This window comes from Ischnura elegans, chromosome 8 (assembly GCF_921293095.1).
Source record: "Ischnura elegans chromosome 8, ioIscEleg1.1, whole genome shotgun sequence".
NCBI classification, from domain to species: domain Eukaryota; kingdom Metazoa; phylum Arthropoda; class Insecta; order Odonata; family Coenagrionidae; genus Ischnura; species Ischnura elegans.
In genome coordinates, this window is record NC_060253.1 from 6,594,388 (window position 1) to 6,622,078 (window position 27,691).

At 39.2% G+C, this 27,691-nt stretch overlaps 1 protein-coding gene across 3 annotated transcripts; it reads left to right on the forward strand.

The window, feature by feature from the left end:
- The first annotated feature begins 517 nt into the window (after nt 1–517).
- Nucleotides 518–11,896, forward strand: LOC124164249 (15-hydroxyprostaglandin dehydrogenase [NAD(+)]-like). Of its 3 annotated transcripts, none has more exons than XM_046541489.1 (7): nt 518–611; nt 4,807–4,956; nt 7,095–7,218; nt 7,734–7,840; nt 9,742–9,915; nt 10,858–11,012; nt 11,557–11,896. In XM_046541489.1, the coding sequence occupies exons 2-7, from the start codon at nt 4,864–4,866 to the stop codon at nt 11,690–11,692; spliced, it is 789 nt and encodes a 262-aa protein (XP_046397445.1). In that variant the 5' UTR covers nt 518–611; nt 4,807–4,863; the 3' UTR covers nt 11,693–11,896. The 3 variants fall into 3 exon arrangements, with proteins under 3 accessions (XP_046397445.1, XP_046397446.1, XP_046397447.1); XM_046541490.1 differs by lacking the exon at nt 518–611 and adding an exon at nt 659–846; XM_046541491.1 differs by lacking the exon at nt 518–611 and adding an exon at nt 682–699.
- The last annotated feature ends 15,795 nt before the right edge of the window (nt 11,897–27,691 follow it).

A 27,691-nucleotide genomic window follows, 5' to 3' on the forward strand; every position in this document is an offset into this window, starting at 1 on the left:
GGCACTTTTCACCATCTTAACCTGCTAGACCCTTTAGTATAGCTCAAAAACCCAAGCACATTGTTAGCAAAGTTCACAAAATCATTGATTGTTATCTCATAAGCATGGATGTAAGACGTACTTGATGGTACGTTTGGAGGGAATACGATGCAAACGATCAGTTTTTTATTTGCATTTTGGAGTTTAAATATTTGAATTTTCTCTGTCAGAGAGGCAAGTTTTCGGGATGTATCCCCCCACTCCACCCCTGCTTTGAGAGCCGAGGAGAGAAGCCAGCGAGGCTAGAGGAGACTCGAGGAAAGGGCTGCGCCTTAGGGTGGACCACACCAAAACAGAGACATGTCCCCCAGATACTGCAACCCTCATACCAGCTAAGCCATTCATCTCCCTCCCCCTTTCGCCCCCTCCCCCTCCGAAACTAATTCCCTCCCTGGAGGAGACAATTATTGTAGACTCGTCAGAGGCATTGCATCACAAGCGCCGAAAATTGGCTGCGCGCGCCGCCGTCCCAAGCCAGAACCCACCAAAGCACACGAATCACAACGACAGATACCAACACTGATAAAACAGAGGCGTTCGTTCACTCCGACAGAACAGCGTGAAACTATCAGGTGAGGAACACGCGCGCACTTTACCCGTAAGATAATTTTTAAACTGGAAAGAAAGTTGAAGGCCTGCTCTCAGAACAAGCGTATTGCTGTGAGTCTGAAATACCTACGTCTTTCTCGAGAGACCATAATTGTCTCACGGGTTCATATTGTGTGGTCGTGGTTTCCGGGAATCCACCGCGTTGTTTGGTGTCTGGTGTGAATGCAGTTTGGCCACCGATCCCGACAGCATTTACAGGTCAGAAGTGGAGTGTAATGCAAATTGAGCACGAATGTGTGTGAGAGAGTGTGAGTGAGCCTATTGGTCAGAGCGTTTGGCTGCAGAGGCAGGGCTCTCGGGTTCAAATCCCGGCTGAAGCATTCGGATATCCTGAAACGAAACACTCAGTGCACTCAGAAAGGCGACCTGGCTCCCCTACCCTGACTGTGTGTGAAATTCAAACGCTTGTACCCTAATAAGGGGAGAGCTCTACCCTAACCTATCCAAACCAACATTAGCATCAGGCTTAATCCACGACTGAGTGATGTGATATGTGTACGCGATACCTGCTGTGTGAAGTGCTGCTTGTAGCGGTCGTTTTTCCATCACGTATGCTCGAATTGGCTGGAGTCGAATTCGGGTTTCGCGAGCGGGTGCCGTAAAATTCTCTTCTAATTATAGAGGAACGTTTAGTGAAAAGTGAACGTTTTATAAAAATTTCTAGGTATTTTGTCGAGTTCTATCTTCTAGAGGCCGCAGAGCGGAACCAACTCTCGAAACCCAAGTGCGCCCTCACCCAATCAGAGCAAACCTCACTTAAACACGACAGCTCCAACCTTCACTTCGGCGAATCACATATTTGAAGGCTCATTTCGTATACACTCCACTTGTCACCTGGTGATACTGGCTGCATTTTCCAGCAAATCTGTTGTCGTTGGACATCAAATAACTTGGAGGACACCCGGAAACCATGATCACATCTAATACTCAACGTGCAACGTGCCTTCGCAAGGATATATATTGTATTCAATCGCAATGTTTTACATCTTGTAAATGAAGTTTGCGTCTTAGATTATCGGCCCTTGGTTCAATCTGGGCGTCCTCGTGGATATAGTGGTTAAAATACTGAGCGAGGTTAATTAAAGGGCCTAAATCACTGCCAATGGTGAACGGCATCACTACAGACCACCATTACCTCATTCCCTCCCTCATTTCGTTACATGACATTTGTCATCGATCACTAAGTACTTCTGTATAATCCGCGATGATGATGAATTTATATACCAATCACGGGAGAGTTTTCATTTTAGCGTTTACTTCAAAGAAATATTGGATAAAAACTAACGTTTGTTTCGAATTTTTCCGATAACGCCGTGCGGCAAAGGGAAAGGTTTTTGTGCGAAAACAGAAATCACTGCTATCACTTTTCTAGCGATACTTTTTCAGCCGAGATATAGTGTGTGTGTGTGTGTGTGTCTGCGCCCCCATAATCAAGTGGCCAATTAAGGAGTTTCCTCACGATCACGCTTCACTTCGGCCTAGATCACCTGCTTGCCATTCCGACAAATGAATTGGGCCACCAACTCTAAACCTGATCACTCCGGACGTTTGCGTCACCGAATTCTAAAAAAATAGGATGCTGTCCCCCCTTCTCCTCATGTGAGACCGGGAAGAACTTGCGCACACGGCCATCTTGTTTGGGGCCTCCATAGTTACCCTCCATTTATACGCATGGAAAATCGCCAAACTTAGATTGTTTTCTCAGCCCGTGAATTTAGGATGACGTCGTGACAAAGAAGATGAATTACTTGGATCGCAGACGACCGCTTTTTCGCTTCAAAATGCACTCTTTTTTTCGATCAGAATCTGCGCATTTTCCTCGTTTTTAATAATAAATGGAATTCGGCCATTCTCGTAGTGCCCGGAAATACTTCAGCCCGGCTTCAACTGCTTCCATGCATAGCTACCCTAAAAAAACAATCTCTATGATAGCGACCAGCATTCCATTACTTTTTCAGCACATTGGTTTGCCCACAATGGAACTTGGTGGTACTTAATTGTGTACGGCGAGGCGTCACTCGACACGGGGGTCTCGCGTACCAAGTGTCCATCTTCCCCGCAATCTGGCAGGTGGCGGGGGGTGTTGAGGATGTTAGAAGTTTGAAGAAGGACAAACGATAGTGCTCGGGAGTGGCTCAGCGAGGGGGGGTTTTGGGGGATAAACCCTCCCCCCCATAACTCCGAGAAATATTTAAGTTTAATCAATTTTACTTAATCGGATTGATATTACTAATAGAATAGTGTAAGGATTAATAAAATATCCCTCAGAAAGCCGTAAAACTCACCATTTTGAACCATTTACCTTAAAATTCCTCAATTTATTAATATCGCACCTACCGCTTAACCTGATGGGTATTCCATACCCCTAACAACCCCGATATTAGTTGCACCTAAACCCCCCCCCCTTCCAGCCTTAATTCCTAGCTGCGTGAGCTCGGGTGGTCGACCTTATACTGTCGATGATGATCTCGTCAGGAGAGTCAATAAAAACATTTGTGACTAGTCACGAAAACAACGCTTGAATTTTTCAAGACCTCTTTTGCATGGTATCGTCTCAGACAAACTTATAGGTTATCGCAAGCTCTGGATCCGTCGGGTTCCCAAAATGCTTACTCATGTCCACAAAACCAACACAGTCAATCTGCCTTACTCAACAGTTCGGTCAGGAGCAATTCAACCCGGGGGCGCAGCTAGGAATTAAGGCTGGGGGGGGGGGGGGGTTTAGGTGCAACTCATACCGGAGTGTGTAGGGGTATGGAATACCCACCAGGATTAGTGTTAGGTACGAGATTGATACATTGTGGAATTTTAAGATAAATGGTTCAAAATGGTGAGTTTTACGGCTTTCTGAGGGATATTTTATTCATTCTTACACTTTTCTATTAGTGATATCAATCCAATTAAGTAAAATGAATAAAAGTTAAAAATTTCTCTGAGCTCTGGGGCCCATTGATGCCCCATAACCACCCCTCGCTGCGCCACTGATTCAACCAACCGCCCATCAGTGCAATCATGGAACGATCCGACTACTGTCCGCTCATGCACTAGAAGCATGAGCCAGCAACATCACTCCGTTTCGAACTGGGTGGCCCCTGAATGCACAGAACTGCAGCTGTTTAGAAGTGAAGGTTGCTTAGGAGGGGGGGGGACTGTGAAGGGGAGGGGTAAGTGGTTCGGATTGTTGAGTCAAGTATAAACCTCGAATGTAGTCTAGTCCTGAGTAAATAAATGAAAAATTCAAAACACACCCTCGTTCGACGGTATATTTTTAAAAGGTCGTCCCAAAATCCATGCCCACGTAGGGACCACCACGCTTTAAACAGACTGTATAAGTTTCCAAAATAACGACAGCAGAAACTCATATTGGTTTTTATTGCGATGGTGTCATCTTTAGCGGCCCGCTCTTCGAAGGAACAGATAATTTGGTCTTGGGCTATGAATAGCATCTCCACAATTTTTTTATTATTTTTTTTATTTCATGGCATTTCATGTTAAAAAAAATGTATCCTTAAAAATTGGTTGACTAAGTTTATTTTCAAAACCGTACTTACTTTTTAGTGAGGTATGCCTCGTATTTTGAAAACCAGAGCGACGACTTCCTCTTCTAAACACACGCGTGCTTCTAAACAGATACCATCTAACTTTCACCATTACAATTTCAATGGCTTACAGGCTTTGATTTCGAAAAATAGACATACTGCGCATGTTTCCTGATGAAGTGTTCACGCATCCTGTGAGAGAATTTCGATTTTTAACGGTTAATTATAATTCATAGGTTTCATTCACGCTCAATTTTCAATAAGTTAGGTGCGAGCTATAACCACAGAAGCGCGCGTAAGCCTGTTGAGGTCTTTTCAAACAGTTAAGCACAACGCATTCGCTTTCTTCCACAAACAAAAGCATATCACGAACTCAAACTACCGACGATTGAGTTAAAAAAAAACTGGTAGCATAGAACGTAGATTAGGCAAATGCGGCTACAGTCTTAAGTATGCTTCACGAACAAAAACGATCAGGCAAAAGAACTGGGAAAAAAACTTCCCGAAAAAAATTACAACGGGACGGTTGGAATAGAGGTCTTCGAGGCTGTAAGATAAAAAAAACTCGAATAATTCCCGCAAAAACGGCGTGACGCATGCTGCTTCTTTTTTTTTCAAGGCGGCGCTGCGTGCACCCTAGAAAAATATCCCGCCAGTTCAAAGGAAGACCGAGAAGATGGAGTTGAATGGAAAGACAGCGCTTCTGACGGGTGGAGTTGGAGGCATCGGAAAGTGCATCGCTCGCTCGCTGCTGGAGAACGGGGCCTCCGTGAGTACTCCTACTCTTCACTTTTTTTTGTTTACCATATAAACGATACGGCGAATACGGGAAATATCCCATATTATTGTGTTTCAGTTTCCTTCAGTGTAATTGCAGCGAGAACTAATTTCACCAAGAATTATATGATAATGATGAATAAATGCTCAACTTTCAAATGATACATGGTTCGAACCTCTTACCACAATAATTTTCGAGATCATTTTCAATTAATATCAAGCTTCAGCACGGCAAATATCATGTGTGTCACCTCCAAGAGCAACATTATGTAATAATGGGCGTACCCAGCGAGGGGCAGGGGGGGGGGGGGCAGCTGCCCTCCCCTTCCCTCCCCTAGAAGCAGAAATCGCAAATGTCTTTAAGGAAATAATATTTTTTCAAGCAAATCATTTTAAAAAATAATAAAGAGATGTTACAGTTTCCTTAAAATGTTGATTTCATTCACCTTTTCCATGCTTAAATCTTACCTACGACTTGAAAAACCATGGTTTGCCCCTCCCCCCCTAGTTTTTATCCTGGGTACGCCCTTGTATGTAATTATTTTGTATTTTTCCGTATAGGATAACATTAAAAACTAGAGGTTAGTAGACGGCATGCTTTAGTAATTTTTTCGAAATAAAATGCACGTCTCAAAGCATTTTTTTACAGTACCGCAAACAAACATTCAGTAATAAATGTGTTCCTAACAGACGACCGAAAAGCATGAGTACAATGAGCGATATGAAACTGTAAACAAATGTGTTTTTTTAACTCTACATAAGATAATTTACACATAAAGGCGAGTCGAGATGACGCCTTTCTGAATAAATTCCTTTCAATGTCGGGTAATAGCTCTACAGAGAATGTGTGCTTCTGAAATACTAAAGCTAAGAATTCCGTGGGATCGGGTCCTCAACTTGAATTATTTATGTATTTCAGCTCGTCCTCTTGTTTTTTTTTATTATTTATAGGCTTCTAATCATCGTAAATTCACTGCAAAATTCATAAAAAGGATACGTCGACTCTTCCCCAAATCCTAAATTTTATGTGACACATTATTACCATTGATAAAAGCATAGGAAGCAATTGCAGCTAATTTATGATAATAATAATCCTGCAAATAACTACAAAACGAGAAAACTAGCTGAAAAATATAGTAATATATCCCTCGTATGGAACCCGATCGCTCTGACTTCACTTTTTTAGCAGCTAACATTCTCCACTCGGCCGCTGAAGCCGCATGCGAATGCAGGTTTATAATAAGGAAGATAGAAACGAACAGTAAAAAACGGGGAAAGTAGGCACGCATTAAATACGTTCGAAATATTTAAATAAAAATTAAAATCAAATAATAATTAAATCCAACATAAATCAAAACAGAATGATAAATTTGCGGTAAGAAAGTAATATATCTCTTTCAGTGCATAAATATTCACTCACAAACGAAATATTTGCGTTGTGTAGTGAAGATTAGGAAAGGAGTGAGAGAAACTAATTTTCTTGAGGAGGCAGAAGTTGTGCCAAAATCTTGCCCCCGAACCTTTGAAAGCCACTGTACGATGTACGCACACCCGCAGTATATTAATTTTGTCCATTTTACTAGTTAATATACGAGCACCTTTATATCATTTTCAAGGGGGAAAATATTGGATTGATTTCGGATGAAAGCTCATAGTTTGTTTTTTAATAAAAATTTGCGCACGATTTTCAATTTAAATTTTTCTTTAATTTGCGATCGGTTTCTTCCGTCGGCGGTTATATTCATCGTCACCAATCTTTACGTCACATTCAACAGCGGACGTCTTCACGGGACGCCTTATGTTTACGGACGCTGCTGCACGGAACTACTCGAAAACAAGAAAGAAACAATTTTTAATGAAAATCGGGTAAAAGCTTTTATGCACAAGTTAAAAAAAAAGATTGATGAAGTAATGCGTTGGAGTGAAACCATTTTTCAAAATCAACGATGGGAACATTTCATTACTTATATGACAAAGTTTGTCAATATATAAATCGTAGGGTAGAAGTAATATGGTAATATTTGATTCCACTTTTCCGGACGAGTAATTCTTCTGGATTCGTGTGAAAATGATCATCGTTACAGACTATACCTTATTAATATGCATGTATAATCGTTTAATTTTCAACAGGTGGTGCTATTTGATTTGTGCAAAGAGAAGGGGGAGGAATTTACGCAGCAATTACAAACAGAGTATGGCAAGGGTAGAGTACACTTCGTCGCCGGAGATGTGACCAAGAAAGAGGACTTAGAAAGTGAGTGATGACTATTATATAGAAATATTAATAATGAGAGAATATAAAAAGTTAAGACAATACTTAACACATGCAGTGCCCTGGAAAAGCAAAACGGCTGAAAAGGCCCCGGTAATTTGCCATTTTTCTTTGCTGTTGTCCAAATATTCTTTTTTTAACGTTTTTATAAACTCGCTTTGCCGTTTGTCATCTAGTTCGGGTCAATACTCCCACATTTTAACCCACTTTCCGATTAGCTATCAAACTGAAATTATCAGGATAAATCTGAACCAGATGACAATGCAATATTTTAACACTATTATTATGATTCGAACTGTATCTCGACTTTTATAAAGACTTTAAAATTAAATATGGTAATTAGCTTTCAATTATTTCAATTTATTTAGCTTTCAATATATAGTTTCAATCAAATTTTCATCGTCATCCACAATATTTTTAACTTCTTAAGAACTGAACTCCATCTGTTATATTTATTTCGAATTTCGTTGCATGCAATGGTGTGATTGAAACATCAGGAGCGTTCAAGGAGACTTTGGAGAAGTTTTCTTACTTGGATATCATGCTGAACAACGCCGGCATTGGGCTGGAAGAAAAATGGGAAGACATGATAAACATCAACTGGGTAAATACTGTACATACCCTCTCAAATACATTCATCAAACAACTTTTGATGGAGAAAAATTCTTTTGTTACTTTACTGAGCCTTTTATGCACAACGGAAGTATTCACTTGATTTCTTTACCAAATAACCATAGAGATCGCTCAAACATATCGCAAATACCCCTTAACACGTTGCGTACACGGGTATTTAAACTTCTTTCAATCATTTTTTCGAGCTGTATTTAAACATCCTTCACTATGCAAACCAGTGGCGTAGCCAAGTGGGGGGGTCCGGACCCCCCCCCCCCCCCGAAATATAAAAACGCAATTATTTTCCTTCATAAAAGAAAACAAAATATTGAAAAATCATGAATTTAAAATATATTTCTTCAACAAATGAAGTTATTTCGATTATGAAAAGTGTTGAAATTAGTTTAACACCCTGTACTTAATAATACCCTGATTATCAAAAATTTTCACCCCTGGTTTTGAACCCCCGAACGAAATTCCTGACTACGCCACTGATGCAAAGCACTAGTCAGGAGTACGTGGTTTTACCCTTTTATCATTTGAAAAGTAATCTGGTGTAAATCGGTGCGCAAGCAGAGTTTTCATAAGTGAAGGTTGGAATTTGCAAGTGTACCAGCACCGTTTCTAGATTACATATTGTGTGGTACATTTTAAAGTATTGAAAAATGCCTTAACTTTCTGTGTGCCAAAATATGTGCCAATTTGGGCGAATTGCCTTTGGTTAAAACATGGTTAAACATATAAGTTTACCTAATCAAGCATTACGATACGTCAATTTATAATAAAAAGGAACAACTTAAAACGTACTACTAATTACTCATATAATGGTTTAAAAGTGTTTAAGTTATGACGCGCCTAACTGACGAGAATCTTCGTCATCCGTCGGAAACGTCCGGTAATAAAAAGACAAGATTTCTCGCCATCCGTAAGAAAGGTGTTAAAATGTGAACAAGATATTTAAACGATTATTTCTCAAAGTCATTACGTTATTATGTTTTAAAGCAGTCGTATTTTAATCGGCTTATTTATATGATATGTGGGTAATCATGGGCAATACAATCTCAAACAGAAAAGCACTTTGTATTTCAAGTTTCCCACGGTAAAACATTCCAATAGGACAAGAGGGTAGAAATATTGCGTAAGCTTTCATAACTGGATTTTCTTCTGCCAGGCAGATGTTAGTGTCATTTCTCTTGCCTAGGATCCCAGAATGTGCCCTGACAATTAATGAATACTTAATATGATGCATTCGCCGAATGACTAAAAATTAGACTTCATTAGACAATTAGACCGAATGTGATAATTATCATTCGGAAATACAGAATAATTACCAATGATATACATGCCATTTTCAAATTCCCAAACGATTCTCTAGTCCACAGTGACAAAATATTGACGCCACCAGCCTTACAACGTTCTCACAGTCCGCCAAGTTATGGGCACAAAAACATTACCGTGTAAGCGTAGACAGTGAGTACTCAATAGACGAGAGATTTAGTGCTTTTCCGGCCATTAGACTTCGTAAAATGTTGTCGGGATCGCCACCGGCCATGCAGTTCCTGACCCGGTGGCGATCCCGAGAACATTTTACGTAGGTACTCAAGAGACTTTTACTGTCATTTATTACAGAACCCTGTCGCTTATTCCACAGTAATAGGTACTTACATAGTTCAAAGGAGCATTTTACATTGCAATGTTCATTACTTCCATACTTTATGGGATGTATATGGGTCAATCCACAGTTCCTTGCATTCTATGAAACTTCGCGAAAAAGGTATGGAAATACTACCGTTGCATGAACACATCCTGATAAATTTCTCCGGAAGCAGCATTGGAAAAAGTACAGTTTCGTATATAGGTATCCCTGATGACGCTGTTAATATAATTTTCCAGGTGGCGTTGGTGAGGGGAACGAATGAGGCGTTGAAGGTAATGAGCAAATCGGCTGGAGGCAAGGGAGGCGTGATAGTCAACACTGCTTCCATCGCTGGCATGATGGCTTACATGAAGGGACCGGTGTACGCGGGTACCAAGGCCGCTGTCATTGGATTCACGAGATCTCACGGGGTTCGTCTACTTACCCAATTATTAAACCTCCCCCTACTCCTCTATTTTAGCGCCATCAGTGCCAGGAAAAGAGCACGCATTCATGGCCTTAAGGTTTTATGACGGGGAGAATTTCCTTTCGAGAAAATTCATTGCTTAAAGTTTCCAAGTATAATTTCAGCTTTTCCTAGCATACAGGAACATTCCTCAGTTTTACTATCCAAACACTTACGTGATTTGAACATTCTCTAGGTAATTTTGACGCTGGAATGTTTTAAGAATATTTTTCGGGTGTGCCATGGGGGGATTGATTTGGTCTTAACGTTTCGAAGGCCACTTCTACCATCTTCTTCAAGGATAGATTGATTCTGAAGACGATAATCCGGAAGACGATGGTAGAACTAGCCTTATAAACGTTGGGACCATATGCCCAAATCAATACCCGATGGTAACCCAATAAATATGCTTATAAGTTTCCAACTTTAAAATAACGCAACAATTTGCAATTCGGCAAATATTCAGGTGCGAGAATGGCCTCTAACTCTATTTCTACAAATGTGCCAAGCACACATTAAAACAGCTCTTACATACGAAAAATACTCATTTCCCTCATCTTCCAGCTGATACTTATTTACATTCTTCTGAATGCTTTCAATTCTTTGATATTTTTCTCTGATATAATTTCTTTTGAATTATTTGATACTTATTTACATTCTTTTAAATGAATAGTCGATACTACTCGAAAATAAAGCCCTACTTTTTCCTTAAGCTTCTACCATCTGTTACTCACTAATAAGTAAAGACAAAAATTATCAAAAGATACCGCTCTAAGGTCTACCACAACGGAGAAAATTTCGGCCTGATTTTCACATGTAGCGCTGGTAACCCAAAAACATCACCAAGTCCTACGTGGACCGGTAAAGATTAAATAGATTAAACATCAATATTTTAACCTTTTTGCAGGGACCACAAGAATTCGAGAAGACTGGAGTTCGCTTCGCAGCTATTTGTCCAAATCTCACCGACACGGACTTATTGGGCGGACCAACAGGATTAGGGCTCACGGAATACCTGAAACAAATGCAATCGACTGGCGATGCGAAGTACATCCCTCAAAAGTAAGCACTGACATTTTTCCCGCATTTTCTAAAATATATATATTCTCGAAATGATGCATGCATCAACAGGGGTGCATCTTTTTCACAAAAAAAATAACTTCAGCACCGAAACGTACTTTTTTTTGTTAGAATTGATTTTAAAAAATACAAATTCACCCTTATTTTAAAGTTTTTTCCTCGTGTGGTTAATATTACAGAAAAAATACACCACGCATCGCAAATTGTATGGCTTTCAAAAATCGATTCATTAAAATGTTTAAAAACTCTTCTCCCTTCAAAGATTCACATTTTTCACTTATGAAAAAAATGCAAGCAAAATTGGGACCATTGAGAGGGAAAAAAATCACTGTCACTTCCTGCCCATCCATTTTAATGTTAAAAATTTCAACAAAGATACGTCTGATATTAATTTTTCACAACCGTAATAAAATGTCTCTTACACGATACACATACAAAAGGAGAAATTATAACAAATAAATTCTTTTTTTATTTTCCTATCCGAAAACGCTGTCTCAATCGGAATCGATTCCCATGGCATACAAAGACCTGAGAACGTAGCAACGGCAGTGATCCATCTAATTAAAGAGGCTCCAAATGGTTCGATATGGGTGGTGGAACACGAGGAACCAGCCTACCAGCTACAAATGCCACACCACAAGGAAATGAAGATGAGCAGATGATGAAGCAGATGAGACGCGTCAGAGAAATGAATGAAGCTCACTAACGTGGAAATGCGATGAAATGCAATCTACGAACAGTTTCTATCGTAACAGCACGCTATTGTCAGCTAGTCATGTATACTATCACTTCCAAAATAAGAGGTGGATGATTGTAACACTTTTTTTGCATTAAAACGAATTAAATTTTAATGATACCAAAATTAACACCACCGACATGTTTTCTTAAAATGGAACGTTACGAAATTGACGAGAAGGTTGAGGAAGAAGTGTCCAGATTGTTAGCCGGTTGGAATTTTCTTATTTTCAAGGTAGCACTTATAAATTAACTTAACATTAATTTTTCTCCAAGAAGATTTTATGTTCAAGGAAATTACTAACCTAATATTTACGAAATATTAAAAAACCGTCATTTTACACAGGAATGTAACAAACTCTTCTGGTAAAACTTTGAGCTATTATCGAGAAGCATTTCCTTATCTCCTAGGTACATCCAAATAATAGACTAAGAATATTTTTCCCATGTAAGTACCACAAATTAACTTCTGCGAATTGTTTTCCGATCAAGAGTTCCGCCTGTGAATTTATTGTAAAGGGAAAACTTGCCTGCCCGAATGTCGATAGCGGAGTTGCACATGGAAATTTCCGCAAATGTCAACAAAGTAAAACACGCTAGTGTGTCCAACTCATTGTGTATTATTGTGTCTCGCTGCTGCTTCTATTCTAAACGGAGCGGAGTCGAACGAGGATGATAAGTGGTTGGGCGCCAGTGCCTACACGTAAAAGGGACCGCCCGTACTAGGAGAAGAGGGAGTGGTTTCTTTTTTAATTTGGTTATCAATTCTTTAAGGCATTAGGGGTTCCCTCAGATTGGCCCGGGATCGAATTCGCGATCTCCCGACGGCTACCCTCATCATCGGGAAGGATAAGGAGGAAGGGACAGGCTGGGAAACACAAAAAATAACCCAAAATCGGATAATTTCCTTCTAACCGAAGAATAAGATGACTGGGAGGCGACTGACCGCCTCCTCCAACCACTCTCTTTTCCTCCCTCTCAATTCGTGTCCTCTACGGTCGGTGGGGGATGAAGAAAATAACAAAAAAACAAACCGCGGTCGCTACTGCGTGAGTAATGACAAACGTCACAATAGGCCCAAAATAAGTATTTACATATTCAAATAAAATTGTGTCAAGATAATTAAGCGTCAATAAATTAACTTAATATTATTTTTCCGGAAAAGATGTTATATTCAAGGAAATTACTGACCCAAAATGTACGAGAAATTTGAAAAAAAGTCATTATTCATAAGAAATCAACTAACTCTTCTGGTAAAACCTTGAAACTTGAACGTTGAGCTATTATCGAAAAGCATTTTCTCTAGGCATTACATAAAAAATAAACTACGAAACTATTTTCACAGTAGAACTGTAAATTAACTCCTGGAAACTTTTTTCCCAACAAGAGCTCCACCTGCGACAGGGACTCTAAAATATATTTTAAAGGGGTACTTGACCTGCCTGAATGCCGATACCGGAGTGGCACATGGACATTATCACAAAAATTAACAAAGTAAAAACGCTAATTATAATTTTATTGAGTATTTTAGAGTGAAAACAAGTAACTAAGTAACAATTACATCGAAGTCCTACACCGCGGATTCAGAGTTGGGTCCATCTTCATTGTTCACCCAAAAAACCTGCGATCTTCGCGCCAAAAAATGTTTTGATAGAGCGAAAATACTAACCACCGACAGAAAAAAACGAGTAAAATCAAAATTGTTCAAGCGTTTCGAATTAACAAACACTATTGCTATAAAATGAATATAAATTTAACGATTTCTAAAAATAAATATTCCTTCGTCAGCGAAATATAAAAAAGTAGCAATAAATTAATTACAGCCTTCAGTTCCTTTCAAGAACTTTGTATGTTTTATTTTCGAATTACTCAAATAAATAATATTTTTTCTGTTAAAGTACTTACGAAGATATTATTAACTCAACTTTTAGCAAACAGTAATGGATATCACCGAATGGTTTCACAGAAGAGGCATTGCTACATGTTCGCGCGGAAGGAAGGAATTGGAAAAGTAAACGACCAAATATCTTCTGCCAAAAGGGAAAAGCCAGTCTCAGAACGGAACTCCAGGGAAATATCTAACTTTTGGACATTAACTGAGCAAGATACCACAAACCTCGAAATTATTCCGAACGAAAAGAAGTGATTATGCATTGAAATAAAATTCAAATACTACGGCCAGTCTTGTACCGGGCATACTCTCCTGGTAGCACACATCAATTTATTACATTCACGGTAATTTAAGGATTCTTTGTCGGGCGCACCCGAGCAGTTTCATGAAGATAATTAAGTAACAATTTGAATGATTTGATGTATTCAACAAACTCTAAGACGCCGTGCAATCCACCACCATGCATGTCACCCGTGTGTTGTGGGAAGCATAATTAAGGATGCTATACAATAATATTAGCCCCTTGCGATCAGGACTGGGAGTAACTCCGTGGAAATATTAATTTCCTTAAAATAAAGGGAACGAAATGACTCAGATCTTAATTTATTCGTCAAAATTGGTACAGCCATTGAGCTACGACTGCGGAAATAACAAACGCTTAGGCCCTCAAAATGTTACACACGTTCATTACATTGAAAAAAATTCCGTATTTTATGAGGGCAAAAATTTTAAGTTATTACGCTTTCCCACAAATGTTTGTTTATGTGTGCTCCTCCAACCAGTGTTGAAATCAATCGAGTAAAAGTAATCGGATTACTAATGTAACGATTACTTTTGCCGTAATTTGTGCTTACAACGATTACTTTTTACGAAATGTAATTTACTCCTTACGGTGAAAGAGGAATTGTTGCTTTCTTTGTAATTGTTACTTGTTCGTAATCGAATATTACTGAATTCACTGAGTTACCTAGGCCTAAGAGATAAATTCGAGTCCTCGAGTTCCATAATTTGTTCGTTTAGGTTCAGTCACGATTATCTTATGGCCTACTTATGATGGGCACAAAATACGGCACCCCTTGTGTTGTTCGAGCATTTATCATTGTATGTTTCGCAAGTGAAATGGCAACTTTAATGATTTGTACGACTCAATTATTCCACATTTTTACAGAAATATTCGACAGTTGACAGTTGGTTTCTAGAGTGGACAATCTTACATGGAGTAATTGTAACAGTAACTGTACTTTTACTGATTACTTTTTAAAATCGTTTTTTTTTTTTTTTCTTAATTTTTTTACAAAGTACCTGTAATTGAACCTAGTTACTTTTCTCACTATTTTTACCAACACTGCTTCTAACGATTGATAATTCGGAAATGTTATTTGATTGAGACCTCCGCTCGCGCTAACCCTAGCTCGGATAAAACCAGGCCCTATAATGAAATACGATGCAATTAGCGAACATGTCTGGCTGAGCTCGGAATATCTCGCTCAGATTACCTTGACATTTACATGAAAATTTCTGTAATTTTACGTGAAAATTTATATTATATTTCTGTAGGAAAATAAGACCTTGCATGAATGAATCATGGGATTTACACTTTTATTAGTTATTCTTCTGATAGCTGCTCCACATCTACTCGTTCGGATGTTAAATTAAAACTTTTGGGCTATGTCGCCGCGTCAATTTTTGAGTGGCCCCAACGTTTCCCGACCGATGCTGGTCGCTTTCTCAAGGGAACCTGGGAAAGATTCCCTTGAGAAATCCAACCCAACGTTTCCCTTATGGCGAAACCGACAATTGACGCGGCGACATAGCCCAACAGTTTTTATTTAACATGACGAGTACCCGCGAAAGTTTTAACGAAGAATTATGCGTTCAGAGCTGACATTTCATTTGAGGCGACGGTCACTGAACCTATAGTGGTACTAGACTACAATTCCAATAGTGTCCGGCCACAGGCCTCCGTTAAAGGACGAAAAGCTTTAAATATTTCATTTGAACCTTGAATCAGAGATACATTTATTTTATACATCCAATGGCAAACTATTCAGTCAATATGCTTGTAAAAGGCAGAAATTTATGACAAATTCCAATGAATTGTTATTGAGATACTTGACGTACACGTAAAAAGTTTATTATAAGAATATATTTTCATCGACAAATAAAGGCCTGGAAATTATCCAGGCTAAAACTTTCTATGAGCGTTGTGCTTCGATCTATTGCTTTTTTTCATTGCTCGAAGATGCCGAGACAGAAAAATTTTGCTCCTCGCCCAAGAGAATGAGCCATATTTTTCAGAAGATAAGTGATATCAGACACATGCACCAAATGAACTCCGCTATCGGTTTGAATATCAGATCGATCTTTGCAAACAAATTTCAACATCACTCCTTATCGCAGCCATCGTAAAAGAAACTGAAACGCAGCTACTATTCTTAGGAATTCCGAAAAAAACGCCTAAAAGCTCCAACTTATTCTCATCCAACGTGGGCTTTTATTAAAGGAAGTTTAAGAGGAACATGGGCTTTCATTCGATCAACACACAGCGAAAGTGGTCTGTCCGCAAATAAGGGTTCTTTCTGTTAATTCATTCATATACCTATTACTGGAGAAATCTTACCGCTCACTCTTTTAATTATTTCTCTGCGCACCTATCGTCGACGTATTTTTCGGTAAACTCAGAGTAAAATAATATGACTATGTAATTATGTTCCGCTGGTAAAAAAATTGATATTGAACATGGTCACGAAAATATAGAAAATATGCGCGTTTCCAATCTTACCCGTCCATTTGATCTTCAAGATTCTCCTCCACCACGGAATTCGAAAGCTTTAAATCCTTATTTGTCCACATTTTCTTTCGTCGATATTTCTGATCTGATTCTGATCCATAGAATACCATGCACCACACTTGTGTTTTTATATACCGCTTTCTCGTCTGTAGTCCAATCTTCTTTGAGCACAGCAGTGATCTTTTCATCATGAACGCTTTCTTAGCTTGGGCTATTATTCGCTTGATTCCTAGATGGGCGAACGAATACAATTACTCAAATTTATTGCCTATCAATGTGACGACTACATTCAGCTTTTCCCTTTCACATACTTCTATTATCCTCTTCGCTTTATTTATGTTCATTTTGTACCCCTGAGAACTTGATACATAGTGTGGTGACTTATGAAAATCATCCCTAAGATATCTGCTACGACAGCAGTATCGTCTTAGAAGCGAAGCATGCTTATTTCTTCATATTGATCTTAATTCCATCCAGTCTGATTTCTTGAGCTTCTCTGATTGCCTCTCCCAAGGACATTTTCAACTGTACTGGTGGGAGATTAATTCCTTGTCTGACTCCTAACTTGAGCTTGGCTTCTATTTCCCTTATTTCTTTCATTTGCATTGAAACTGATTGCTTCTCATGTATCTGGTTGATTATCCTTCAGCCTTTAGATTCCATTCCTAGTTTTCCCAGCAGTCCGAATATCTTCTTCCATTCAACACTATCGAAGGCCTCTTCATTGTCCACGGACGCCACAAGTACTGTTTTCCCTATCATAATTCTCGTGCAAAGTATTGCTTCACTGGTTCCTCTGTTCTATCTTAATACAAATTGGTTTTCCGAGAGGTTATCTTCAATATTCCTTTCAATCCTCCGGCTTATAAATCGCCTATAAATGTTTTTTGATGAATGTGCCACTATACTCCATGTCAGGTGCCCATCACATTTCTCAGTCCTCGTCTTCTTTGATATCGCGATCATCACACTCCTTTGAAAGTCCTCTGGAAGTCATACGCTTTGGTAGCTATCATTCATTATGCCATATCCTTGGCTTTATTTTCGAGTTCCTCGGTACTTTCTACGTTGATGTTATCCGCTCCAGGTACCTAAAATTTTCATATTTTTCGCGCTTGCTCAGATATTTATATGATGAAACATTTGGAATATCAAAGCTGCCTCGTATCTTATGCCGTAGATATCGTATGAAAAACATCAACTCGAGTCAATAGATATAAACAAAATTCCGCCATGTTCACAGTGAGCGATTCGTGATTTCCAGCTCTCTGAAAAGAGCTAAGATCACTCAAAATGAGCCAAGCTACAAACTTTTTAAAATCTCTCCGAGGAATTCCCTCGATCTTTCCTCCTGCATAAAATGCTACAATGTGTTTGGGGGAACATGAAAAAATACCTCACCAACCCAATGACCCGTTCTCCATACATTGAACCATGAAGACTAGTGTTGGATAGCTGCATACACCCTAAAACCATACAGTTTCTGGGCACAATCTTTGTGGAGCGAAACAGGCGCCGCTCGATTTGTTGCAAGACATTGCTCATCTCAATCGGGCGGCTGGTCGGCGATCGCCGAGGGCCCCGAGCTTAATGGGGCCCCCACACCTCTCGCATCTGTCGTGAAGCACATATGAAATGTGTAGTATACAAGACTCAGATTACTTGAACCAAAGTTTTTTCGAAACATAAAATTCTACGCTTTCATTAATTTTCATTATTTGGAACATTCTCAGAGTAAAAAGATCATATAAATAAAATAAAAGTGTCCGAAAAATAAAGATGACCTAATGTTTTTTTGAAAGGGTCATACGGAAATGTTATTTAACATATTTTTCAGATTTCAGAGCAGTTTCAAGGAGCTAATTCATTAAATGTGTAATAGGATCACAATACACCGTATATACCCGCAGAAGCCGCGCACCGTTTTTCCGGAAATGCCGCAAAGAAATAGGGGAGTGCGCGGCTTACACGGATCCTCCAAATTTTAATGCAAGCCGCATTCCATTTTCCTTCAAATTCAGCATTTTAACTAGGAAACTTTCGCAGGGATTACATTTCTAACATTATTGAACGCTATTTATCATGGAAACGTAAATTTATCGATTAAGCAACGAATAACGAGTTCCTACATTAGACCGCACCCAAAAAGCGCCAGGAAGTTTTTCTTTTCCTCGCGAGCAGGCCCAAAAATGGAGGTGCCCGGAATACACGAGGGCGCGGCTTACTCGAGTAAATACGGCATTATTAAATTTCATAAGCTGTGAAATTCTCACTTTTCGCAGTATTTTTCTTACGAAATTGCTATTTTTTAAATTAACTTTCATCTGGTTTTTAAGAGCCAGAATAACGTCAAATCCATTTCGGGGCATGCAATTCCTAAAATTTTCCGGGAGGGGATCCTTAAGAAGCAGTGGCGGATACAGATGGGGGACCGAGGAGTCATCCCCCGCCTGCCGCCTGCATTGCTGAACATTGCAGAACCACAATTGTAACTTTTTTATATCATAAGATAGCATTGTCTTGTATATGCTTATTATCAGATTAAATTAATCTTTCTTAAACTTTGCAAGTGACTTAATTATTTATCTCTACAATAAAAGCAAAGGCTCAAAATATATTTTGCACACCCCCCCCCCCCTCTGTTGAGTTTTCTCTGTATCCGTTACTGATATAGTCCTATCAGCTAGGAATTAAGGCTAGGGGGGTTTTAGGCACAAAGCATTGGGGTGTCTGAGGGCGTGGAATACCCACCAGAAAAGTTTTAAGATAAATCGTTCAAAATGGTGAGTTTTGCAGCCCTCTGAGGGTTATTTTATTAATATTTACACTATTCTATAAGTAATATTAATCCAATTACATGAAATGGATTAATTTCTCTCAGCTCGGGGGGGGGGGTTTATCCCCCAAAACCCCACCCTCACTGCGTCACTGATATAGTCTAACCAGTGTCTGGAAATATCCCCTCTCATCTTCCTTGTATATCTCCTCCTTTGGTGTTGTGAAAAGAGTGTCGGAAATCACTGTGCTCTTCTCATTCCAGAAGGCACCTAATCTCTTTCCTTTGGCATTCCCTTTTCCCAATCAGAAGTTTCCAACAGTGTTTACCCTCTTTCCCTTCTCCAACCACTGCGTTCCAACCTCCCAGTGTGATGACATCTTCCTTCCCATTCAACCCGCTGAGAACTTCTTCCATACACTCGTACACTTCTTCTATTTCTTCTTCCGTAGGTATGGCTAGAGGTCAGCATGTAGATCTGCATCATCACAATGTCCGTAAGTTCTTCTTCTAGCTTCTCCATCAGAATTCTATTGCTATACAGCTAGACTTGAATCAATTTCCAGCCCTTTTTTCCTCAGCATAATTCCTACCCCTGTGATGCTTTGTTTATTTCCGCAATATGTCACTCAATATCCATTGCTCCAGCAGTTGTCCACCTCCGTCCATCCATTGATCTCGCTGACTCCCTCGACAGCCATTCTAATCTCCATCATCGTGTTTTCCAACTCACTGGTCAACCCCGAGGATCTTACATTCCATGTCCCTATCTTGCACTTGCCTTTCCTGACTGATGTTCCCTTCCCAATATTCTCCATCTGATGGGGGACTATTTCACCTCCAGAATACTTTCCCATGAAGAATGCCATCATGTCATATTTAGGCTTAGTGTTGGGCAGTATCTCCTTGGGAGGCTTATGTGGTGGTTACCCATTGCCTTCCACATGGCAATACTTTGGAATATTCCATGAACTTCACTCTTGCCAGAATAAAGGATTAGACCTACTTCTTGATCAACACCATTGTTTCCTTCTGCCATGAATGCTGTCTCTCAGTAATGAGGTCATTTCATGTGGTATGTTAAAGTTAGTGACCGTAGCAAGAAATAATTTGTCTGTTACTTGGTCTCAAGCCCGTGATCCTCCGATTGAGAGTCAAATACATACACTACCACAGGTCCATCCCAGCCACCTAGCTACCACTGGAAAAAGCAAATTTCATGTTCCTAGGGGAAGGGAAGCCCTCTAGAAAAAAATAATGGCCCCGAGATTATCGCAACCCTAAAGAAGCAGGGTGGAACAGTGAAGTAACTGCAGACTCACTCAGCAATTAAGTGATGAACATTGGCATGAATGCAGTTCAGCACTCATGTTACCTGAAAGTAGCTGAGGATAATATATACAAACAAAAAATTCTCCATGCTAAGAAAAAATTCTATCCAGCCATATTTTTTTGCTATGACCTTGAGTTTTACTTGTAGGTTATCAGGAGCAGATTTGAATTCTGTAGAGTTCTCTTTGTTCAAACTGTTGTAAAGTTTCTAATTGGTGGTCCTGAGTATTTATTCTGGTTCTTTCACAGCAAAAGGTTACAGCTACAACGGATGCTAGATAGTCATAAGGAGGTAAGACAAGATTCCTAGAGAGATGCTTATTTCTTCGCTTAAATGAGATAGTTGTAAAAAATAAAATATCAGCCAGAATAAAGGCCAAAATGGACAACCTGCATAGTGGTTGTGGCTCCTAGTCATGTACATTTGTGGCCTGCACTTAAATGCATCCCGAAAGGTTATGAATAATCTCCAGTTAGGTACTCTAAATAAGGAAATATCCTGTACATAACTTCCTTGCTTACTAAAAAGTAGCTCTGTGCAATGAATCGCTCTATAGAGGAAGATTTATAACAAGTAGCAATACAATCTCGTGTCGAATAATCTTCTTCCTCTTCCACTACCCTATACTACTTAACTAATTATTAGAAGCCAACCACATCAGCCAAAAGTAGCCACAACCTTATTATTGCCAAAGATGATAAAAGTTCCTGCATTTTTATTTACAGCAAAACTGAATATCTATTATAAAGCCAAAATTTCATTTCATCATATACCTCAAAAAGTTGAACAAAGGTCAGATCCCAATTTTTCAAGAAATATTTATTAATCAAGGTGAACAGCTGTTCTCCATAGCTTTTCCCCATTGGCAGAATATCCTGAATAAAGATGAATCTGTTCCCCAAACACACTTATGCAACCAATTATCTTCCATTTTTACTTCCCTTTATATCTCGTATCCTTAGAATTAAATACTCTCCTCAAAATTTTTCATTCTCAACATCAAACCATTCAAAGTCAGTGGCATAGCCAAGGGGGAGTACATAGGGTTCAGACCCCCCCAAAATATGAAAACACAATTATTTTCCTTCATAAAAGAAAACAAAATATTAAAAAAACATGAATTTACAAAATATTTCTTTAACAAATGAAGTTTTTTCGATTATGATAAGTGTTAAATTTGTTTTAAATCTATTACATACCTAGTGCCCTGTTTTTCAAATTTTCCCCCCTGGTTTTGGAACCCCCACCCGAATAAAATTTCCTGGCTACGACACTGTCCAAGGTATTCAAAATTGAGCTAGAAAACTAGAATTACCCATCCATTTATCCCAAACTTTAATGACAGTAATCTCTTTCTCTTATGGCCTGCCAAAGAAACTACTGATGTCACCATTTTTTTTTGCTCCAACAATCACTTTTATCAGGGATCAAAGTGAATTAGTTGAACCATGACGTGTATCCATGGAGCAAAACTTCTTCCAGTTATTCAATGTCTTTAATAGATAAAATCATGGCCTATCCATTGCCAATACCCAATGATGTCTTAAGAAAAGGATCAACTCAAATATACCTTCAGCTGATTTTTTTATTTTAACGTAGACCTGCCGTTTTCATGTGGCAGCAAGTATATTGAAGCATTATTACACACAAAATATTGAAACAAGTCTTCAAGAGCACAAAGGAGCCACTGTGAAAAAGCAGTTCAGCCTCTCTGCAATTGTAGAGCATTCGCTTTTCACTCTAAGCTGAGGTTAATGAATGCCTAAAAGAAAAACCCAATTGCATCATCAATGCATAATAAATAAAAAAACGGCTAGTGAAGAGTCTGATCTGGAGTGTAGCTGTTAACAGCATGGAAAATGAGGAATGAGGATGAGGAGTGAGTATGGATAAGATTGTATGGGGTGAAGTGGATGGAGGCAATGAAGGGCGAGGAAATGTTAGACGCAGAGGGCAGGAGGGGAATAACTATTAGAGGACATGAGGAGGAAAGAGAAGTTTGGTTCAAGCAAGTGCTGAGTGGGGAGGGAATGTTGAAAACAGAGTTATTAGAATGTTAGATATGGGAGGAAGAAAGAGAAATGGATTCATAGATAGAATGAAATGGAATATGTTCCACTGTGAATTGAGGGAGAAGCTCAATTTGGTAGAGGAGACAATCTGGTGTGATTCATCAGTTTGTTTGTTTTTTTTTTATGCTTCGTGGGGTGATTCATTAAAGAAATAATGCCCCATTCAAGTGGTAAATGGTGACAATCAAGTTTAGTCATCTTATGCTGTGGCAGGTGGTCTGATTCCAGAGTCCCTTTATTTTTAAATTCTACCTTCATGGATAGAACAACTCTTCAAATTGTGATATCAATGTCAGGGACGCCATAGCTAAAGGCCCCAGGCAGCCTCTGGAGGCCCAAGACTCTTTCAGCACCTTCTATTTTCCTTGGACCCAGAAAGTACAAGATCGGTAAAATGAGAGAACAAATGAGACCCCTCCACTGATTATGTACCCATCTATCGTCTGTCTATCTTTCTTCTCGCACTCATCAACACACTCACACATTGTAATTATCATGATACTACCAGGATTGAGGCCCCATCTCGCTCCCTTATCACTTTATTTTTCACATTTTAACCTTATGGTTTTCATATTTTGACTTTAACACTGCATTTTAAGCCACTTTATTTTTTTGCCCCTCAGGAAACTTGGACCACCTTGCCATAGAGGCCCTTGAGTATTCAGTCCACTTTGAGTACTTTTAAGTGTAACACTTGATTTAGATGGAATTAAAACTATTCATTGTAAAGAAATATCCATTCAGACAGTAGGCAATTGACATACTAGATCAAAGTTTGTTGTTAATATTCCTGAGAATGCCTTTCATGATTTTTTGCATAAATTTTGTTGCAAAGTATCAATGCTGAGTAACTAAGTGCCAATCATGGTCTCATTGATTTACCAGAATGTAGAAATAATGTTTGGACACTGAAAGATGCAATTCTGTCGCAAGAATAGTGGTGAAATTCATATGAATTGCCACAAGTAAAAATTCCCTGGCACCAGGAATCAAACTACAGACCTTTGACTACCTGGGCCACTGTGCAGAACACTATGCCATCCAAGTTCCATATACAATTGTCACAGAAAATCAGTAACATGGATAGCTTAGCAGGAATTTTTTCTCATGGCAATTTATGTGAAACGAAAGATTTCTGAATGCCACATATTTAGGAAAGTTGATTTGATGGATTGTTTTTCTATAAAAGTATGGTATAGTTTATTTCAATCATGATGAGCTGTGCCAGGCAATACTGCGTATTTTAAGGAGGAAAGGAGTAACAGATGAACATAATAGCAGGATAAAATAAAAGGTGCTTACGAAAATATATTCCATACGGAGATACAGCGCAATTGAAACTCTTGTTAAAGGAACTACATACATAATCCTATCTCTGTTGATACCAGCTGATATGACAAACCAGGATTGCTTTTAAGGTTGAATCATGAGATAGAGGATGGTATAACTCGCACAAAATTATAGTCACGGTGGTCTTAGGTTAGGTTATTAGAAATTTTTAATGCTTAGCTGGTATCATTCCCAAGACTCCAAAATGGGAATAAGTTCAACACATTCAGGCTTCAATTGATGGAAGTTAGACATACATTGAAATAAATGAAAGATTGTAGCACTTTTCCACAAAATTTAAATTTTGTGGGAAGGTGCTACGATCTTTTATTTATTTAAATAAATCCAAAAAGGGAATCTAGGCTCCTTCCACTAGATAACTTTAAATACAACACAATGCCACTTGGTCAACCCAAGAGGGACAGATGTGGAGACTGCAGTTTTTTCACTTGCAGGAGGTCTGCCCGAGGGTCAATCGAAAGTTTTATGAAAAATAAGGAAAGTCAGAATACAGCATCATAGAACGTTGGAGGCATGCACGGAATCGGAAAAATTGATTTTTTTCAAATCCATCTGGCCCAATGAAAAAAAGTTGTGGGACCGATCAAAAATAAGGCCTGAAAAATTTGAGACCTCTACGTGAACCCCTGACCCTCGCTCAAATGCAATTTAGGGGGGGGGGGGGGGAAGGTCGAAATTCGAAAAATATAATATTTTATGGTCATTCCCTATAGATTTTGCCGAGTTACTGTCCTTATCCCTACTGTCCTTTAGGACATTAATTTCGTGCATTTTGATGTATCTTCCACCGTTTAGCCACAAAATGCCTAATTTGAGTCTGCGTCCGCGAAGAGAACATTCCAACGCCCACGCAGTGTTGCGGGTACAAGAGCGGCAGGCCCATCCCGTCCCCTCCCTGCTCAATTCTCCCCCTCTCATGCCTCGAATACAGCAAAATTCATCCTGTGTATGCTGTTAGGAGGGCGTTCATCTTTGATAATATAAATCGAGCTATGGTAGACGGTAAAAAAAGGATGCGTAGTGAGACGACTTGTCCCATTATTTGGCATCTCGTCAGCGTTAAACCAATCAATGTTACCCACTTTTAGAGAAGTGATGAAATATTTTTAGATACGACAACGCAGGAAAGGAGCTTACGGTCTATAAAGAAGCCCCTGGAGTGGCTATAAAGGTGTGCGAACTTTGGATATGCGCTTTTATTCCGGTATTGTCTGACAGCTGTGACTAAATGGATTATGGGTGAAGGCCACTAGCGTCCCCTCCCCACTCGCCTCTCCCACTCCCCAAATGCACCAAAATTCCCACCAAACGCGTCTGTCTTTCTTCGTTAGTTATTTGATATTTCAGCATCGATTTTTCCGATCCGCCCTAATGCACAGGTATACATACTGACGAGCTGCAGCACACTACTTCACAGGTAGGAATTGCCCTTCTGTCCTCATGCCACTGTCCACACAGAGCTGAGGACATCCTATGGCTTGCCGTTAGATGTCGCCTCCATAACCTACTGGCCTAACCTAGCTAAACGCCATTGCCATCTTCAGGGGAGGGGATGAGTGGGACCCAGTGAGAAATGGGTGGTGGAATCCACGTGGAACCCATGTGGAGATGTAACGTGGATACCACGTGTTTTTGGTCGTGGAATCAACGTGGAACCCACGTGGAAATTTGGTGGAAAAATTAAAACAGCAGTAGGTGCTGTCCTAAAACCATTAAAACCTCAACCACTCTATATCTAAACCTTTTATATATGTGTCTACGATTTTTCATGTGCTCTCATGGCTGCCTTTCCACGAATTATATAAAAATAGAATGTGCGATACATTTTCACATAACTAGCGTGGTTTCAGGATGATAAATGACGCAATGTCACCAGAGGGTTAAGTTCCACAAATTAGAAATTCTGTTTAACATTTTATGCTAATCACCAGAAATCCATTTGAAATCAACGTGGATTCCACGTGGGTCCAACCACTCAATATCCACCACCACCATATATCCACGAGTCAACGTGGATTCCACGTGGGTTCCAGCACCCATTTCTCACTGGGGAGTGAGCACATGGAGCGGAAATACCACCTACAGCGATTCTCCAAAAGAAGCAAACTCATGGCTTGTTTTTGATCTCTTCACATTGTATATTTCACAAAAAAAAACATAACTATTGTTGTACCCATACATTACACTGTTTTCTGATGTTTTCTCAATGATTTTAATTCTGGCTTGGTCATCAGCCAAACCCAGAGTACTGAGCTTTCTCTCAATTGAACCAGTTTCTCTAAGAAAATCTATTTTTGCAATCCACCCAAAGAGAACTGTGTTAAACCAAGTATTTTCATAGGTTTCCACAGTAGCACCGAAAGAATGAAGATTTTGGAATGGATGTATTTGGCAGGATAATAAAGAGAATTAGAAGAGAGAAGCCTATCTACAAAGGGATACATGATGTTGAGATAAATAGTATGTAGAGCAGGAGTTCCCTGACAAACAATGATGCTCCCTTGGCTCCACTGATGATTGAAATCCTTATACACTACATTGTCAGTTACCTAATGCTCAACCTAAAATAGGGAGCCACACTCCCCAATGCCAAAATAAAACTGATAACATAATTTACTCAATTACACATCAGAAAAGAGAAGAAAACTAGAATCCCTTAACAAGATAAAAAATTAGCAATAAGTATGCATGAGTCCCACAGTGGTTTCAACTTAACAAAGCTAAGTTGGTATTATAGATCCAGGAGATTGTCTTTGAATTAGAAAAGCCATACAAATCAATGTCAAAGTCAAATTTTAGATCGGTACACTACCATCAAGTCTTGCTGGAGGCAAGCCAAGAAGGTCACCCTTTAGGACTCAGCTATCATTACTCACTATTCCATTGTACGGTCAAGCTGGCAAAAAACCCATCTATTCAAGGAAAGTGAAGACACTATATTATGACAAGAGATAAATACATATTACCATAGACTTAGTGTAGTATATACTTGTATTACCCATGTATTTCAGACTGTCAAAGTTGTGAAATAAACAACACCTTCCAGTACATATATGAATCTGCTTAGCGATAAATGTGTTAACGTAGAAAGAGTCATTAATTTAATAAATTTATTAGCTTAAAAAATTCTAAATAAAAATTTCCTAGTGCCAACTGCATATATTGCATTGATGTTAAGAATGATTTTTTACAAAATGAAATAAGTATGTGGACTTGAATCCTCCCAGAAATTCACCACAATTAACGTGCATGGAATAAACCTAATCATCTACAGAGCCTAATTATTTTTCTGCTCCCTCCCACCTCCTCTCTTCATAGTTAAATACACTCTTAGGCCATTTTCACACATACTGGAAAAAGCTGGTGCACACACCGGCATCCCCGGGATCGGTGACCAGTTAAATTCTGGTCGTGTAAGAAGAAAGATGTGGTCTGAAGATAGGAGAGGTCATTTGATCTTGCTTTTTACCTTAGCGGAAATACAGGAGACAAGAAAGATAGTTCTCCGTGCATCCACGTCTGAAAGTTGGATGTTTGGGAGGAAGTTTCTGTTCTACATATGAAAAACTTACAATGGACGACTCTTTTATTTTTTTTTGTATGAGTTTTCATGCGAATGATTTTCTCTCATACACATAGGATAAGCTATTCAGTACCAAGATGCAGTAAATAGAGCATATACACCGCCGATATACACCACTATAACGTTTAAT

What these genes read in the sequence shown, in the direction of transcription:
- LOC124164249 (XM_046541489.1), top strand. Translation starts at nt 4,864, where the DNA reads ATGGAGTTGAATGGAAAGACAGCGCTTCTGACGGGTGGAGTTGGAGGC. An exon ending in TGCTGGAGAACGGGGCCTCC is followed by an intron (nt 4,957 to 7,094) that starts GTGAGTACTCCT and finishes AATTTTCAACAG; the next exon opens with GTGGTGCTATTTGATTTGTG. An exon ending in GCGAAGTACATCCCTCAAAA is followed by an intron (nt 11,013 to 11,556) that starts GTAAGCACTGAC and finishes TGGCATACAAAG; the next exon opens with ACCTGAGAACGTAGCAACGG.